The following is an 18,664-nucleotide window of genomic DNA, read 5'->3' on the forward strand; positions in this document are numbered from 1 at the left end:
TAAACACAGCAGACCATTGTTCTCTCTAGAATGAACACAGAGAACCTATGATCCTCCTATTTAGAATCACAGGTCTCTGTGTTGATTCCACAAGTCCCTCCCCCATACAGTTAGAAAACACTCCCCTAGGCTCACACTTAACCCTTTGATCACCTCTGGGTTAACCCCTTCCCTGCCAGTGTCATTATTACACTTTTACAGTAACCGTGCATATTGTTAGCACTGATTACTGTTGTAATGTCACAGGTCCCCCCAAAATTCTCAAAAATGTCAGTTAGGGGTCCGATCTGTCCGCTGCAATGTAGCAGTCCCGCTAAAAAAATCACAGATCGCCGCCAGTACTAGTAAAAAAAAAATATAAATTACATCTTTCCCCTAGTTTTTAGGCGCAATAAAAATTATTGGGGTACAGCAGCGCACAACCGCGCAATTGTCAGTTAAAGTAACGCAGTGCCGAATCGCAAAAAATGGCCTGGTTAATAAGGGGGCAAAACCTTCCAGTACAGAAGTGATTAAAAAAAAAAGTGTCTCCCTCTTCTAAAAAGTCTTAAAACCCCTTTAATCACTTCAGCCCCAGAAGGTTTTACCCCCTTCCTGACCAGGCCCTATTTTGCAATTCAGCACTGCTTCTTTAATGGACAGTTGCGCTGCCGTGCGAATCTGTACCCAAATGATACTTACGTTCTTTTTTTCCCACAAATAGAGCTTTCTTTTGGTAGTATTTGATCACCTGTGTAATTTTATTTTTTGTGCTATAAACAATTGTGAAAAAAACAATATTTTTCACATTCTATATGCTATATAACATTCCCAAAAAAAAATTAAAAATCTAAATTTTTTAACATTTTAGGGCAATTTGTTTTCTGCTACATATTTTTGGTATAAAAAAAAAAAAAAAATCGCAATAAGCTTATTTTGATTAGTTTGCACAAAAGTTATCGCGTCTACTAACTAAGGCAAAGATTTATGTCATTTTTATTGTTTTTTTCTTTACTAGTAATGGCGGCGATCTGCGATTTTTAGCGAGACTGCCATTTTTTACACTTTTTGGGGATCAGTGACCCTAATACAGTAATCAGTGCTAAATAATTGCGACTGATAGCGACCTGTGACTGACTGACAGTGCTCTGCGACTGATAGCGATCTGTGACTGACTGACCGTGCTCTGTGACCGATAGCGATCTGTGACTGACTGACCGTGCTCTGTGACTGATGGCGATCTGTGACTGACCGTGCACTGTGACTGATAGCGATCTGCGACTGACTGACCGTGCTCTGCGACTGATGGCGATCTGTGACTGACTGACCGGCTCTGCAACGGATAGCTATCTGTGACTGACTGACCGTGTTCTGCGACTGATAGCGATCTGTTACTGACTGACCAGCTCTGCGACCGATAGCTATCTGTGATTGACTGACCGTGCTCTGCGACTGTTAGCGATCTGTGACTGACTGACCGCGATCTGCGACTAATAGCGATCTGCGACTGACTGTCCGTGCCCTGCGACTGACTGACTGCGACCGACTGACTGTGCCCTGCGACCAACTGACTGTGCCCTGTGACTGAGTGCCTGGGAGGACTGGTAAGTATCTTAGCAACTGGTGAGTATCTTAGCGACTGGTGAGTATCTTTGCGACTGGAGAGTACCCCAGGTTTAGTACCAGGGGAGATAAAGGTAGTGTAGGTAAGGAATAGCAGGTCGTTACCATTATCCCCATAGAGTAGTGGGTAATAATGTACGACAGGATTGGGGATGCCACTCAGTGCACGTCTTGCTCCATGTATGCGTTCCTTGATGAACCAATCGAGGGCGAATACTGCTGTGCAAGATGTGTGCGACTTGTTTCTCTGGAAGCCCAGATCCTGGATCTAGAAAATATAGTGGCAACACTGCGTAGCATCAATAACCTGAAAAGGAGCTTGGACATTACCCATCAGGTGCTGGCAGGGGCCAGCATAGAGGAGGGAGGAGTAGAGGAGACGCAGGCATCAGAGGTAGGCAGTTGGGTGACCGTTAGGAAGGGTAGAGGGATGAGTGTCAGGGAGGCCAATCCTGAGTTGGTGCACCCTAACAAATTTGCCAAGTTGCAGGTTGAGGGGGATATCAGCTCAGGGGTGGCAGTGCTGGAGCAGGCACCCTCCCCCAGCTGCCAGGGGAGTGGCAGCTCCAGGAAGAAGGGGGCCAAGATTCAGGAAAGGTTAGACAGGTTGTGGTAGTTGGGGACTCAATCATCAAGAGGACAGAGAGGGCAATCTGTCGAAAAGATTGCGGTAGCCGGAAAGTATGTTGTTTACTGGGCGCTCGAGTTCGGCACATCGCAGATCGGGTAGACAGATTATTGGGCGGGGCTGGGGATGACCCAGCGGTCATGGTGCATGTGGGCACTAATGACCAAGTAAAAGGAAGGTGGAGGATCCTAAATAACGATTTCAGGGACTTAGGGAATAGATTGAGGAATAGGATCTCCAAGGTGGTTTTCTCTGAAATACTGCCGGTACCTCGAGCCACACAGGAGAGGCAGAAGGAGCTTAGGGAACTTAACAAGTGGCTGAGGAATTGGTTTGGGTTCCTGGAGAACTGAGCTGACTTCTCAGTCGGCTACCGGCTCTTTAGTAAGGATGGGCTGCACCTTAATGGGGATGGTACAGCTTTTTTGGGGAGAAAGATGGCCACCAAGTTGGAGGAGCTTTTAAACTAGGAGACGGGGGGGAGGGCTCAGAAGTAGAGTCAGTCAGGAGGGAGCAAAGGACAGAAGGCAGTAGTAGAGTCAGCAGCAACAGTAGTTCCATAATGTCAATTGGGGGGTCTGTGCAGGAAAACCTCAGACCTAACAGGAATAAACATAATCACCATTCACGATCAACTTCCACAAAACTAAGAGGGGTATATGCTAATGCCAGGAGCCTAGCTAATAAAATGGATGAGTTGGAAATGTTAGTACATGAGGAGGACATAGACCTTGTGGGAATAACGGAAACTTGGTTCGACCCCTCACATGACTGGCTGGCCAATATCCAAGGGTTTTCGGTATACCGGAAGGACAGGGTAGGAAAAAGAGGAGGAGGGGTATGTCTCTATGTCAAGAATAATGTAAGGGTGATAGAGAGGAGTGATATTATGGAAGGGATGAGTATGGAGTTAGAATCCATGTGGGTAGAACTCCATAGGGAAGAAAAAAAGGGAAAAGTAATTGTGGGGGATTGCTATAGGCCACCAAACCAAAGGGAGGAGGTAGAGCTGGAATTTATATCACTGTTGGGTAAAGTGGCAAAACTGGGATCAGTCATCATGTTGGGGGACTTCAATTATCCCGACATTGACTGGGAAGAGGGGACTACACACTCACAGAAGGCCCGTCTATTCATGGAAAATTTACAGGACAACTACATGTCACAATTGGTGGATTCTCCTACTAGAGAAAATGCAGTCCTGGATCTATTGATCACTAATGACCCAGACCTAATCTCAGAGGTGGGAGTCCAGGACAACCTGGGCTCTAGCGATCACAGGATGATCACATTTAGCGTAAATAACAATATAACAAGGCAAGTGGGGAACATAAGAACCCTAAACTTCAGAAGGGCAAACTTTCCAAAATTGTGCTCAATGATGGAAAGTGTAAACTGGGACCAAACCCTGGGAACACTGACCACGGAGGAAAAATGGGAATGCTTTAGAAACATATTAAACAAATGCATCTTGCAGTGCATTCCTATGGGAAATAAATTTAGAAGAGACAAAGCCAAACCTGGCTGGCTAAACCGTAATGTTAAAAAACGTATTAGGGGGGAAAAAAAAATGGCCTTCAAGAAATAAAAAATCAGAGGGCACAGTATCGGCTTTCGAGCAATACAAGGAGGCAAATAAGAAAAGTAAATACGAAATCAAAATGGCTAAAATCAACTTTGAGAGACAAATAGCGGAGGATAGTAAAAAGAATCCAAAGAAATTCTTTAAATATATCAACAGCACAAAAGCTAGGGCAGAGCATATTGCACACATAATTAACGATGATGGGAGGATGGCTACAGAGGACACTGAAAAAGCAACCGTGCTGAACGCTTTTTTCTCGTCAGTCTTTACACAGGAAAAGGAGGGGTACACTGACCACGACTATATGGTTAGTAGTAATACACAGGACTTGCCGCTATGGCTAACAGAGGGTTAGATCAGGGAAAGGCTGGATAAAATTAAGACAAATAAATCACCAGGCCCGGATGGCGTACATCCGAGAGTACTCAAAGAACTCAGTAAGATTATATCTAGACCACTGTTCCTGATCTTTGCTGACATTATTTTGACAGGAAATGTACCAGGGGATTGGAGGAAAGCTAACGTGATACCAATATTCAAAAAAGGGCAGAGGCATGTCCCAGGAAATTATAGGCCTGTTAGTCTGACATTGATAGTATGTAAACTTCTGGAGGGGATGATAAGGGACTGCCAAAGCTAGCAGAATATTAGCATGCATTAAGAAAGGGATGTATTCCAGAGATAAGACTATAATCCTTCCACTTTATAAAACTCTGGTCCGACTACATCTGGAGTATTCTGTCCATTTCTGGTCGCCAGTCCTCAGGAGGGATGTGTTGGAGCTGGAGAGAGTCCAGACAAGGGCAACTAAACTAATTAGGGGATTGGAGGACCTTAATTATAAAGAGCGTCTGCAATCGCTTGATTTATTCTCCCTGGAGAAGAGACGCCTGAGAGGGGACATGATAGCAATTTATAAATATCTCAATGGTGATCTTGGCATAGAAAAAAAACTATTCAATCGGAGGGATTGCACGAAGACTCGAGGGCATACAATGCGATTAGAGGAGAAGCGTTTTAACCTCAGGCAACGTGGGAGATTCTTTAATGTTAGGGCTCTTAGACGTACATCTCAAAGATCAGAACATTTAGGGATATGTGAGATGATTACGGCCACACACACCTACACAGGTTGAACTGGATGGACTATTGTCTTTATTCAACCTCACCTACTATGGAACTATGTAACTATGTAATAATATGAACTGTTACTGTATAAATGACATTGGCAGGGATGGGGTTAATACTGGGGGTGATCAAAGGGGTTAACCTATGCCTAATATGCCTACTGACTGTGTGTGTGTGTGGGGGGGGGGGGGGGGGGGTTCTGTGACAGGCACAGACAGATCACAGTTTCAGCTTAGAAACTGCTGATCTGTCCCTACCTGTCTGAGAGAAGATCCGCCAGCTTTGTTTACATAAGCAGGTGGGTCTTCTCTCCGTTTCTCGGAAGATCGCGGGAGGCCAGCAGCAATCGCCATTGCTCCTCCCATTGCCCACCTCCCGCTGTCTAAACATAGCGGGAGAGTGGCTCCAGCGGAGCACGGCACTCCAGTCACGTAGTACTAAGTGACTGGACGCAGCCGAGCCACCCTGCCACAGTAATATTATGGTGGGCGGCAGGCAAGTGGTTAAGTGAAGTATCTTAATTGAATACAACATACGCTAATTCCATAAAACTGCTTCTTAAAACACGTGTTTCTAAAGATTTTTTTTTTTTCTGTGACATCCCCCCCACCCCAAATATCAAGTGTTGAGTGCATAAAAAGGAAGTTCTGGACACTTGAAGAAATGGAGGAGCAGAATGTAGCCATCAGAAGGACTACAAGCTCAACAAAATTAGTGTAATTAACATGTTTTCTTCATTTCTCACAGTCCAGGATACCTAACTGTTCTGCAAAAAAAGATCTAAGAACTGACAGACATAAAAAAATACCCAGTCAAAAGCATACAAAATTTACAACTTAACATGCTTAGAAATGTTTTTTTCTTACCCTCCTTCACTTTCTGTTTCCTCAGAACTGGGGTATTCCACTGTCACTTTATTTGTCTCACTCTTCTTCTTCTTAAGACTTCTGTGTAGAGGACTCACCTTCCGAGCATCATTCTTTCCCCCAAGCTCATCCTTGATTTGCTCCTCTAATTTTGCAATAGTTTCTTTTAGAAACCAGATCTCCTCTTTAAGGTCTTCTACAATTTTTAGCAAGCTGCCCAGTTTTTCTAGGATCTGCAGCTGACGACACTGTAGAACTGTGACTGCTTCTGTATTACCTTCATTGTCGTCATCACTAGTTGTGGACCATTTTTCTTGAAAACTGAGAAAGTAGCCAGCATATCTTCTCCAACACAACAAGGCACAGCTGAAGCCCGCTGCTCCAACAAATACTCCAAAAAATAGGATTCGGTTCTCAGTTTGAAACATTTTGTTTCATGTACTGTACGGATTATGGTTTTTAAAAAAGGCTACAGTTCAAATGCCCAATGTAGCTCCTGTTAACAAAGTTAAGGAAAGACCTCTGAACTTATTCGATATGGTTTATCATCAACCAGACTGCATACAGCTACAAAGTAGATAGCTGCATTCTTCCTTTAACTGGATTTACATAACCTTCCACCACGAGATAACAATCGGCTTATGAAGGCTACCATTTACATTTGTCGTAGGATGGCCCTGAAAGCCAGATCTAGGAAATGCACAGTCTTGTTTTCAAAAGGTCCAAAGTCATCACTTTCAAGTTTTGTGTGTAAATCTGCCAAAACACAAGGTCAAACAAAAGTAAGTAACTGATAACATATTAAAACATGCTGAGTAATATTAAATAAAAGTAGTCAAGCAGGCAAACAGCTAAATACACATATGCAGCTGTGAATCTCACTGATGTCTATAGAAAACAAATATAACAAAATCATTAAAATATAAAAAATACTGTGTAGCAGGAGAGTTCCCCTTTTATTTTAGTCGCTTAGTCGCGGTTCACATTTCTGCGATGCGGGAACACTGCCAATATGCAGCGTGTTCCTGCATCGCATCCACACCTCTGGCAGTTCACACTGCCATATGCGATACGCAGGGGGTGTCAATTAAAAGTTAACGACACCCCCAGTTGAGATCGCATATCGCAGTGCGATCTGCAAGTTCACATAGAATTGGATTGCACTAGTGTGAACCACCATGCAATCCGATTCTGCTGCGGATAAAAAAAAGGGTCATGTGCGTGTTTAGTGCGGATGTGGTGCGAATTCAGCCATACAAACTGTATGGCTGAAATTTGCACCGCACAGAGATCGCATGTAATTTAGGAGCAGTGCACTCCTAATTACATGCAATCCCTGTGATCGCACTAATGTGAACCGGACCTTAGAGGGTGACATTGAAAACACATAAATCCTTTAGATTACAGGTTTGTGGGATTTCTCTAAGCTGTAGGTGGCGTTACATAAAGGTACAATTTTCATGGGTAGCCTTAGAGACCGTTTACTTTTGCATTGCATATTTTGCTATAGAATTCATTTTGTCTACATACAGCATCAGCACCCAATTTGATTCATTTGAGTTGAATTTTACATTTTTTTTTTTTTATATTTTCAACAGCAATATATGGTTTTTTCATTATGAGATAATACGCCTGCTTTCAGATGGAAATAAAATATACCCAGCAGTTCACTGACACGGTTTAGTTACTGATGAAAATTTGTTCTGATGTTGGAAATTGTTTGAGAAAGACTGAATTTTTGTAAAATCTTACCGTAAAATTTCTTTCTCCGAGTCCTCCCACAGTCGCCGCCACCTCTAAATCATCACTATTGGGTATTGACTTCCGTTCCGCAGGAGTAGCAAGGCATAAGACTTAGTCAAAAGAACAAAGCATTTACCATAGACACACCCATGGGGGCTGTCCCACTGGTCAATACCCCCCTGCAGTGATCCCTCCCAACTCAGTTTGGTAGAATAGCAGTAGGTGTACAAGAAAAAACTCCAAAAGAGGGGCGGCAACTGTCGGAGGACTCAGAGAAAGGAATTTTACGGTAAGATTTTACAAAAATTCAGTTTTCTCTTACGTCCTCCGCCAGTCGCCGCCACCTCTAAGTCATCACTATTGGGATGTCCCAAAGCAGTGTAGACATGAGGGGTGGGAGACGCAACCGTAGAAAAGGCAACGCAGTACCCACATCAGAGAAAGGAATCTTACACGCACAGTAAGAAAACCTTCTGGGCAATAGAAAAGGCTCAACCGGAGCAACAACGCAGGAAAAACAAATATCCAGGGGATAAACACCCCAACAGCCAAAGACCCACAAAACAACAAGGGTCCCCTATGTGTCATGGTCTTACCTTCTTGCTGTTCTCCTTCGTTTGACATGTGCTGGCGGCCATCTTGGTTTCTGGGTTTCTTGTAGCCTCCCACTCTGCGGCTCCTCCTTCCCACTGGGAGGAGCTGGATGCCTAGCTCATATATATATAGGAGGTCTGTGGCTTCAGTTCCTTGCTTGGTCCTCCTGTGTTCACATGCTTCTAAGACTGCTGCTGCTTCTGGTTCCTGATCCTGGCTTCGTCTGATTACCCTGCTGGTTCCTGATCCTGGCTTTGTCTGACTACCCTGCTGGTCCCTGATCCTGGCTTCGTCTGACTACCCTGCTGGTTCCTGATCCCGGCTTCGTCTGACTACCCTCCTGGCTCCTGACCTCTGGCTTCGCAAAGACTCTGCTTCGGTTTTGCCATCCGTTTGGACTTTTGCTTTACTGCTTGATTTTCAATAAAGCCTTCTTATTTTCACTTATCTGTTGTTGTACGTCTGGTTCATGGTTCCGTGACATTAGGACCAAGCCATGAATTCTGACGGTACAGGGCCATCCTCGCTACCCACGCTGGTTGCCAGACTTGATCAGCAGGATCACCTGTTGGGTCAGTTCGCCGTGGCGTTGCAAATCCTGCTTGAACGCATGGCTCATTTCGCTCCGGTTGAAGATGGGTCGGTTGTCGCTCCTGGGCCCGCTCCTACTGCCGCTCCGGTTGTTGCGCCAGAGTCTACCCCGACACCTGTTGTTGCGCCTGCGGTGTTTCGGGGTATGACCGGTTCTGCCCCCCTTCCACAGCGCTTTGGGGGAGAGCCAACTCAGTGCCGAGGTTTCCTCAACCAGGTGGGCATTTATTTCGAGTTGCTGCCACATGCCTTTCCTACTGAGAGATCAAAGGTGGGCTTCTTAATTTCGCTGCTCTCGGACAAGGCCTTGGCCTGGGCCAGCCCTTTATGGGAGAACAACTATCCGGTGGTTGCCGAGTTTTCCGGTTTTGTTGCCTCTCTTCAGAGGGTATTCGATGTGCCGGCTCGTGCTGCCTCTGCTGCGAAGCTCCTTATGTCCATCAGACAGGGTTCACGATCCGTAGCTGAATACGCCATTGAGTTTCGTACCCTGGAAGCAGAGGTGGGCTGGAATAATGAGGCTCTGGTCGCTGCTTTCTCTCATGGTCTCTCGGATGCTTTGAAGGATGAGGTTGCAGCTAAGGACCTACCAGTGGAGCTCGAGTCTCTTATTTCTTTCCTGATTTTGATTGACACCAGACTCAGGGAGAGACCTTCCTTTAAGGAGAGTCTGCGGAGGCCTCCTAACAGATTGGCGCCTACCTTTGCTGTCCCACCCGTGCCTCCCTCTCCTCCCACGCCTCCTGGGGATGACTTGGCTGGGGATGAACCCATGCAGCTGGGCTTTGCTCGCCTGTCCGAGGGGGAGAGGGTACTCCGGAGACGCGAGGGCCGATGCATGTACTGTGGTCTCGGTGGGCATTTTCGGTTGGCATGTCCGAACCGTCCGGGAAACGCTCGCACCTGAGATCCTGTCGGGGGCAGTTCTTGGGTGGAGTCTCCTCGTCCCCGGTTTCCCGTGTTGACAAACCACTGATCACTGTTGTCCTCTCCTGGGTCGGGGGCTCAGTGACGACCCAGGCGTTGGTGGACTCTGGTGCTGGTGGTTTGTTCATTGATAGTGTGTTCGCTGCCGCCAATTCCATTCCTCTGCAGGCCCGAGGTTCTCCACTGGCTCTTGAGGCTATAGACGGCAGACCCCTTCTGCCGCCACACGTGACTCATGAGACCCTTCCAGTGGGGATAGCCATTGGTGCCGTTCACAGAGAGTCGGTCTGCTTCCAGGTTATTTCGTCTCCACACTACTCGGTGGTCTTGGGGTACCCCTGGCTCCAGAAGCATAATCCGACTTTCGATTGGAGATCGGCCGAGATCCTCTCGTGGTCACCACAGTGTGGGGCTAGTTGCATCCATGGGCCTGTCAAGTTGCTGTGTACTTCCTCGGACTCTCTGTTGCCTCCTGAATACGAGGAGTACCGGGATGTATTCGATAAGGTGCGCGCGGTTGCCCTCCCTCCGCACCGCCCATACGATTTTGCCATCGAGTTACAACCTGGTGCGGTTCCTCCTCGTGGCAAGGTCTATCCACTGTCGGTAGCAGAGAATGAGGCCATGGAGGAGTACGTGAAGGAGGCGCTTTCACGCGGACACATTCGCAAATCCTCGTCCCCGGCAGGGGCTGGATTTTTCTTTGTGAAAAAGAAGGGCGGTGAGTTGAGGCCTTGCATCGATTACAGGGGTCTCAATCGCATCACGATCAAGAACGCTTACCCGATACCCTTGATTTCCGAGCTGTTCGATCGCCTTAAAGGGGCCACGGTCTTTACCAAACTCGACCTGAGGGCGGCATATAACCTCGTAAGGATCAAGGCGGGCGATGAGTGGAAGACCGCGTTTAACACCAGGACCGGTCATTATGAATCCTTGGTTATGCCCTTTGGGTTGTGCAATGCGCCCGCAGTCTTTCAGGAATTCATCAACGATGTTTTCCGTGACCTGTTGCAGCAGTGTGTGGTGGTCTATTTGGATGACATCTTGGTATATTCTGAATCCATGGAGACCCACATTATGGATGTCAGACGAGTGTTGCAACGGTTACGAGAGAACAAGCTGTTCGGTAAGCTTGAGAAATGCGAATTTCACCGATCCCAAGTAACCTTCTTAGGTTACATCATTTCCGCTGAGGGGTTCTCCATGGATCCTGAGAAGGTTTCGGCTGTCTTACAGTGGCCCCAGCCCAGTGGTCTTCGCTCCCTGCAGCGCTTTTTGGGCTTCGCCAATTATTATCGGAAGTTCATCAGGGACTTTTCCATGCTAGCTAAGCCTCTCACGGATCTGACCAGGAAGGGCAGTAATTCCCAGGTCTGGCCGCTCGAGGCCATCCAAGCTTTTGAGGCTCTAAAGTCCGCCTTTGTGTCGGCTCCGATTCTGTCGCATCCCAACCCTGGGTTGCCCTTTGTCCTCGAGGTGGACGCGTCTGAGACGGGAGTAGGCGCCCTTCTGTCTCAGCGTAGAACACCAGAGGGTCCTCTGCTTCCTTGTGGGTTTTACTCCCGGAAACTGTCTTCCGCGGAGTGCAACTATCAGATTGGTGACAGGGAGTTATTGGCCATCGTGCAGGCCCTTAAAGAATGGAGGCACTTGCTCGAGGGTTCGGTGGTTCCGGTCCTCATCCTGACGGACCACAAGAATCTGACCTACCTTTCTGAGGCCAAGAGATTGACACCACGTCAGGCCAGATGGGCTCTGTTCTTGTCACGTTTTAATTACGTGGTCTCCTACCTACCCGGTTCCAAGAACATCAGGGCGGATGCCTTATCACGGCAGTACTCCGACCTGTCCAGGGAGGAGTCGATTCCGACTTCGGTCATACCTCCGAATCAGATCCTGGCCGCCATTCGCACCAGCCTGACCTCTCCCCTGGGTGAGCAGATTTTGGCGGCTCAATCGGGTGCTCCCTCTGGGAGACCCAACGGCAGATGTTTTGTGCCTGAGGAGTTGCGCACTCGGTTGTTGCGAACCTACCATAACTCCAAGACCGCGGGGCATCCTGGAAAGAATCAGCTGTCCTGGGCTGTTTCACGTCTGTTCTGGTGGCCTTCCCTACGTTCCGACATCGCCGCATATGTAGCGGCATGCTCCGTTTGTGCCCAGAGTAAGTCCCCTCGGCACCTTCCGTTGGGCCTTCTGCAACCCATAGCCACCGGGGAGCGCCCATGGTCACACCTGGGGATGGATTTCATTGTGGACCTCCCTGCATCCGGAGGCCATACGGTCATTCTCATGATTGTGGATCGGTTTTCCAAAATGTGCCACTGTGTTCCTCTCAAGAAGTTACCCTCTGCACAGGAGTTGGCCACGATTTTTGCCAGGGAGGTTTTCCGGTTGCACGGTTTGCCCAAGGAGATTGTGTCAGATCGGGGGAGTCAGTTTGTGTCCAGGTTCTGGCGCGCCTTTTGCTCCCAGTTGGGGATTCATCTCTCCTTCTCCTCGGCCTACCACCCTCAGTCCAATGGGGCCGCAGAACGATCCAATCAGGCCTTGGAGCAATTCCTTCGTTGCTATGTCTCCGATCACCAAGACAATTGGGTTGACCTCCTGCCTTGGGCTGAGTTTGCCAGGAACACGGCGGTGAACTCTTCCTCTGGGACGTCTCCCTTCATGGCCAATTATGGGTTCCAACCTGCCGTGTTACCGGAGGTATTCTCTCCCCAGGATATTCCGGCTGTGGAGGATCACCTTTCCGTTCTACGTGCTTCTTGGGTACAGATCCAGAAGTCCCTTGAGGTCTCTGCGCAGCGCCAGAAACTCCAGGCTGATCGCAGACGAGCGCCTGCTCCTTCCTACCAGGCCGGAGACCGTGTATGGTTGTCCACCCGCAACCTCAACCTTCGAGTGCCCACTCCCAAGCTGGCGCCTCGCTTTGTTGGTCCCTTCCGAGTGCTTCGCAGGGTAAACCCGGTAGCCTATGCCCTTGCGCTTCCTCCTGGCATGCGGATCTCCAACGTGTTTCATGTCTCCCTGTTGAAGCCACTGGTGTGTAATCGTTTCACTTCCTCGGTTCCTCGGCCTCGTCCGGTTCAAGTGGGCAATCGTGAGGAGTATGAGGTGAGCAATATCCTGGACTCACGCCTGGTCCGCGGTCGGGTGCAGTTTTTGGTTCATTGGCGTGGTTATGGTCCAGAGGAGCGTTCCTGGGTTCCCTCCGCAGATGTCCATGCTCCTGCCTTGCTCCGTGCCTTCCACGCACGCTTCCCTCAGAAACCGTTCTTTACTCCGCGGAGGAGGGGCCCTTGAGGGGGAGGTACTGTCATGGTCTTACCTTCTTGCTGTTCTCCTTCATTTGACATGTGCTGGCGGCCATCTTGGTTTCTGGGTTTCTTGTAGCCTCCCACTCTGCGGCTCCTCCTTCCCACTGGGAGGAGCTGGATGCCTAGCTCATATATATAGGAGGTCTGTGGCTTCAGTTCCTTGCTTGGTCCTCCTGTGTTCACATGCTTCTAAGACTGCTGCTGCTTCTGGTTCCTGATCCTGGCTTCGTCTGATTACCCTGCTGGTTCCTGATCCTGGCTTCGTCTGACTACCCTGCTGGTCCCTGATCCTGGCTTCGTCTGACTACCCTGCTGGTTCCTGATCCCGGCTTCGTCTGACTACCCTCCTGGCTCCTGACCTCTGGCTTCGCAAATACTCTGCTTCGGTTTTGCCATCCGTTTGGACTTTTGCTTTACTGCTTGATTTTCAATAAAGCCTTCTTATTTTCACTTATCTGTTGTTGTACGTCTGGTTCATGGTTCCGTGACACTATGGCACTGCCGCACTGAGAACTTTGCGGCCAAAGGAGGCATCAGCTGATGCCAGAACATCCACCTTATAGAATTTGGAAAAGGTGTGCACCGACGACCAAGTCTCAGCCTTGCACACCTGGGCCACCGAGGCCTGATGCCGGTAGGCCCAGGACGTACTCATCGATCTGGTAGAGTGCGCCTTAACAGGGAAGGGTGGAACCCGTTCCTTCAAAGCATAGGCCTGTTCAATGGTCTGTCTGATCCATTTGGCAATGGTCGCCGCAGACGCGGCCCTACCCTTCCGAGGTCCCTCAGGAAGGACAAAGAGGGAATCCGATTTCCGAAAGGACTCAGTGGACGACAGGTATACCCTAATCGCCCTGACAACATCCAAGGAATGCAATGCAACCTCCTTAGGATGCTTGGGCTTCGCACAGAGCGAAGGCAAAACAATGTCCTCATTAAGGTCAAAATCAGAGACCACATTAGGGAGAAAAGACGAATGAGGTCACACCTTATCCTTGTGAACCACCAAATAAGGAGAGCGGCAAGACAACGCCGCCAATTCTGACACCCTGCGAGCCAAAGTGATCGCCACTAGAAAGGCAACCTTTTTAGACAGCAGAGGTAACGATATCTCCCGCATGTTTTCAAAGGGAGAACGCTGCAATATGGACAGAGCCAAGTTCAAGTCCCATGGAGGCAAAGGCTCCCTCCGGGGAGGAGCCAAATGTCGCACACCTTGAATAAAGGTGCGAATTAAGGACTGAGACGCCACAGGGCGTTGAAAAAGAACAGCCAGTGCAGAAACCTGGCCCTTAATCGTGGCCAGCGCCAAGCTCTGGTCCACACCAGTCTGAAGGAAAGCCAACACTCTCATCACCGAGTATGAGCGAGGGGAGAACCCCCTGGACTCACACCAGGCGAAATAAGCTTTCCAGGTACGGTAATAGATTTTACCAGATGAGGCTTTCTTAGCCTTGATAAGAGTAGGAATGACCTCTGAGGAGAGACCCCTGTCTCTCAGGACCTGGCTTTCAACAGCCAGGCCGTTAAAGCCAGCGACTGTAAAGCAGGATGGAAGATCGGTCCCTGAGACAGTAGATCTTCCCGCATTGGCAGCCGCCAAGGAGGCTCGACCGCCAGGTGAACAACGTCGACGTACTAGGACCGACGTGGCCAGTCCGGCGCCACTAGAATCACCAAGTTCGGTTCCGAGGCTAACCTGCGAAGGAACCTGGACAACAACTGAATCGGAGGAAAGACATACATCAGACGATACTGATGCCAAGGGGCCATCAACGCATCCGAGGCGTCTGCCCACGGATCGCGCGTTCTTGCCACGAATCTTTCCACCTTGTGATTTAGCCGAGACGCGAACAGATCCACGTCTGGGGATCCCCACTTCGCACACAGCATTTGGAAGACCTCCCGGTGTAGGGACCAATCCCCCTGGTCCAGGGTCTGGCGGCTCAGATGGTCGGCTTGCCAATTCTCCACACCCGGAATATGAACTGCTGAAATTGCCGGGACATGAGTCTCGGCCCAAGACAGAATGTCGGTCACCTCCCGGGTCACCCGGGCACTCCTGGTGCCCCCTTGGTGGTCGATGTAAACCACCGCGGTAGCATTGTCCGTCTGTACCCGAACAGGACGGCCCCAAAGTCGATCCGACCACTGGAAGAGACAGAGTTTGATCGCTCTCAATTCCAATATGTTGATCGGAAGGGAGGATTCCTCCCCCGACCAAGTGCTCTGGGCAGACAGATTGCCCAGGACTCCAGCCCGACAGGCTGGCATCTGTGGTAATCACCGTCCACAGCAACGGACGGAAGGATTTTCCTTCTGACACAGCTGGGGACTGAAGCCACCACAGAAGATCCCTTCTGGTCCGGCGACTCAATGAGACACTCAGATCCAAGGACTGAGGCAGTCTGTCCCACCTGGCCAGGATCTCCGCTTGAAGAGACCGTGTGTGAAACTGAGCAAAGGGTATCGCCTTGAAGGCCGATATCATCAACCCTAGGGACTGCATGCAGGTCCTGAGTGACGAGGATGGCTTGTCCCTGAGGGACCTGATCTCATCCTGTAAGGTCCGGAGCTTGTCCTCCCGCAAGAACACCTTTGCTTGTGCAGAGTCCAGATCCCTTCCCAGATAGGGAAGACGAATCGAAGGAGACAAGGTCGACTTCTGTACATTGATGGTCCATCCGAACTCCTGGAGCGTCTGTACCGTAGTGGACAGATCGCGCAGCAGGTCCTGGCTGGCACTCGATCGTCCAGATATCCCAAGACCGAAATGCCCTGAGCCCTTAGCAGGCCCAGAACAGGCGCCAACACTTTGGTAAAGACCCTTGGAGCGAAGCGAGACCGAAAGGTAACGCCACAAACTGATAGTGGTCCTCCGCTATTGCGAACCGAAGGTACCTCTGGTGACCCTCGAAAATGGGGATGTGTAGGTACGCATCCTTTAGGTCTATAGAGGCCAGGAATTCCCCTGGACTCAGGGAGGCCACCACCGAGCGGAGGGATTCCATATGGAACGCACACGAAGCGGTTCAGCGCTTTCAAGTCCAGAATAGGACTGTAAGATTCTGGTACCTTTGGTACCCTTATTGCCCATTTTTCATTGCATATTGCGTCCCACCTTTTCAGTTAGGTGGAACGCATATACCTTTAAGCCACATGGCATCATCACGGAGCGCCGCTCTGAGCGGCTATTTCAATCGCCGGCTTTCTCTCACAGGTTGTTCGTTCAAACCGCATGCTTAACAGCCTTGTCTTATGCTGCCGGAGCCTCCGGCTATTCTCTTTACCTGGAACAGACCGGAACCTCGCTACTGATTCCGTATCTCGCTACCGGATCACTCCCTTACTACCGGACCCTTCTACTTACTAACCTCACTAGTGATAAGTACCCCACAGGGGATTCCTTCATAACAAACTTACACTATCTACTTCTGCACATTAAGGACTGGTACTATCTATGCATTACTAATCCTATCATCTACACTGTTACATAGATTGCTAGCTCTTGAGTCTACTACCATCTATCCTTGCACTGGGTTAGTCTCTCCTGTATATGTCATCTGCTGTCCTTACCACCTGTTACTATACATGATTACTAACCTATCTGCATTCTACCTATTACCATCTACCACTCTCCTGAACATTACTATCAAGTGCTTATCATTGCTATCACTGCTCACGCCTGTCCCTTCAGCACATCACCTCTATACTGTCATATACATCCTATCACTCCAGGAACATCTTATAGAGTGTATGTGTATTTGTATGCTGAAGCAGGCGGGTCCACAGTGATGAGTCTGGAGAGTTGGATCTGGTAATTCAACACATCTCTACATGACTACTGAGTGGAGATTCTGCAGCTGCAAATCCAGCTCACTATAACAAAAACGCAGGAGCGTTACAGATTGAACGAACCTAAAAAATGGATTCAGCAGAATTACCCACTCAAGTGATACAATTAACACAAAAAGTAAATGCATTAATACTTGCTCTTACTGAAGTAAAAGATGAAAATCAGATTCTGAGACAGCAGATAGCCCATCTTTCACAGCTTACTGCTGCTCAGCCCCCTGAACCTAAAATAAACCCTCCTCTAGTGTTTACAGGTGATCGGAAAAAATTTTGTGAATTCAAAAACGCATGTCAATTGCTTTTTTTGCTAAAACCTCGTACTTACCCTACTGATCAAATTAAAGTCTGTACCACTATTTCATATTTGACGGGTGATCCACGGGCCTGGGCAGACTCTCTCTTTGAGAAAGATGATCCTCTTCTCAACTCCTATCCTTTATTCCTAGCGGAACTCGCTAGCTTATATGAAGACCCCAATAGGCAGAGTACTGCTGATATCCAATTAAGGGCTTTAAAACAAGGAAGGAGACCTGTTGAAGACTTTGTAGCAGAGTTCAAAAGATGGACCCTTGATTCAGGGTGGAATGATACATCTCTGCGAACTCAGTTCAGACTTGGGTTGTCAGAAGCCGTTAAAGACGAGCTCGCCCGAGCGGATTTACCTGGCACTTTGGATGCCTTAATACAACTCAGTATCAACATTGACAGGCGATTACGAGAAAGAAAGGCTGAGAAGATGGGAATGCCATCGTCCAGTCCTTCTCGGGAATCGGCCGTTGACCCTACTCCTATGGAGGTAGGAACCATACGCCCACCTTTATCGACTACTGAACGAGCCAGGAGAAGATCCAGAAATCTCTGCATGTACTGCGCCTCCCCGGATCATTTGATAAGCGTCTGTCCCCTTGTCCGCAAAAAAGAGGGTGAGTGTTCACATGTCTTGCTAGGGGGATTAACGACTTCCTTTTCTAATCCCTATCTCTTTATTCATTTGACATTACAGTGGGACCAAACTAGGATCACCACCAAGGCTATGATCGACACAGGATCTTGTGGGAACTATATCGATACACGTTTTGTTACTTTAAATAAAATAACTATTATTTCAAAACCTAAACCTGTCTCTGTTAGTTTAATTAACGGTATTCTGTTATCTTCTGGTCCAGTCACCAATCAGACACAAGCACTCCTTGTCACTGCTAATGAGTCCCATATGGAGACCACCACTTTTGATGTACTACCTCATCACACCACATTTTCCCATTATTTTGGGACTCCCCTGGTTACACATACATCAACCAACCATAGATTGGAAAACACGGACTCTAACCTTCCCTTCTCACTATTGCGAGATCACATGTAACTTCCCATCTTATGGAAAGATCCTGTCTGTGGTGTCAGATGAGATTACACCACTATGCTACCAGGATCTGACTGAAGTCTTCCTTGAGAAAAATGCTCAAGTGTTGCCTCCCCATAGGGACTATGATTGTTCTATCGATCTACTCCCTAATAGCAAATTGCCTTTCGGTCATGTTTATCCTCTTTCACAGGATGAACTTTCTCATCTCAAGGAATACTTGGATGAGAATTTGGCGAAAGGGTTCATCAGACCCTCTACTTCTTCCACAGCTGCAGGACTTTTCTTTGTCCGCAATAAGGATTTAAGTCTTAGACCTATTATTGACTATAGGCAATTAAATACCATTACGATAAAGGATCGCTATCCTTTACCGCTCATCCCTGAACTCATTGAACAAGTGCGTGGGGCTACCTACTTTTCTAAATTGGACCTAAAAGGGGCATACAACCTAATCCGAAC

General features: G+C 48.4%; 1 protein-coding gene across 1 annotated transcript in view; it reads right to left on the reverse strand.

The window, feature by feature from the left end:
- RMDN2 (regulator of microtubule dynamics 2) overlaps positions 1–6,434 on the reverse strand; it is a 1,203,289-nt gene extending 1,196,855 nt beyond the window's left edge. The window contains exon 1 of the mRNA XM_082251346.1: positions 5,810–6,434. Coding sequence (XP_082107472.1) covers positions 5,810–6,237 — 428 coding nt within the window. The 5' untranslated portion in view covers positions 6,238–6,434. The remainder of the gene's footprint in view (positions 1–5,809) is intronic.
- Positions 6,435–18,664: the final 12,230 nt, after the last annotated feature.

The sequence above is a fragment of the Pelophylax lessonae genome, assembly GCF_965119305.1.
Source record: "Pelophylax lessonae genome assembly, chromosome: 3".
Taxonomy (NCBI): domain Eukaryota; kingdom Metazoa; phylum Chordata; class Amphibia; order Anura; family Ranidae; genus Pelophylax; species Pelophylax lessonae.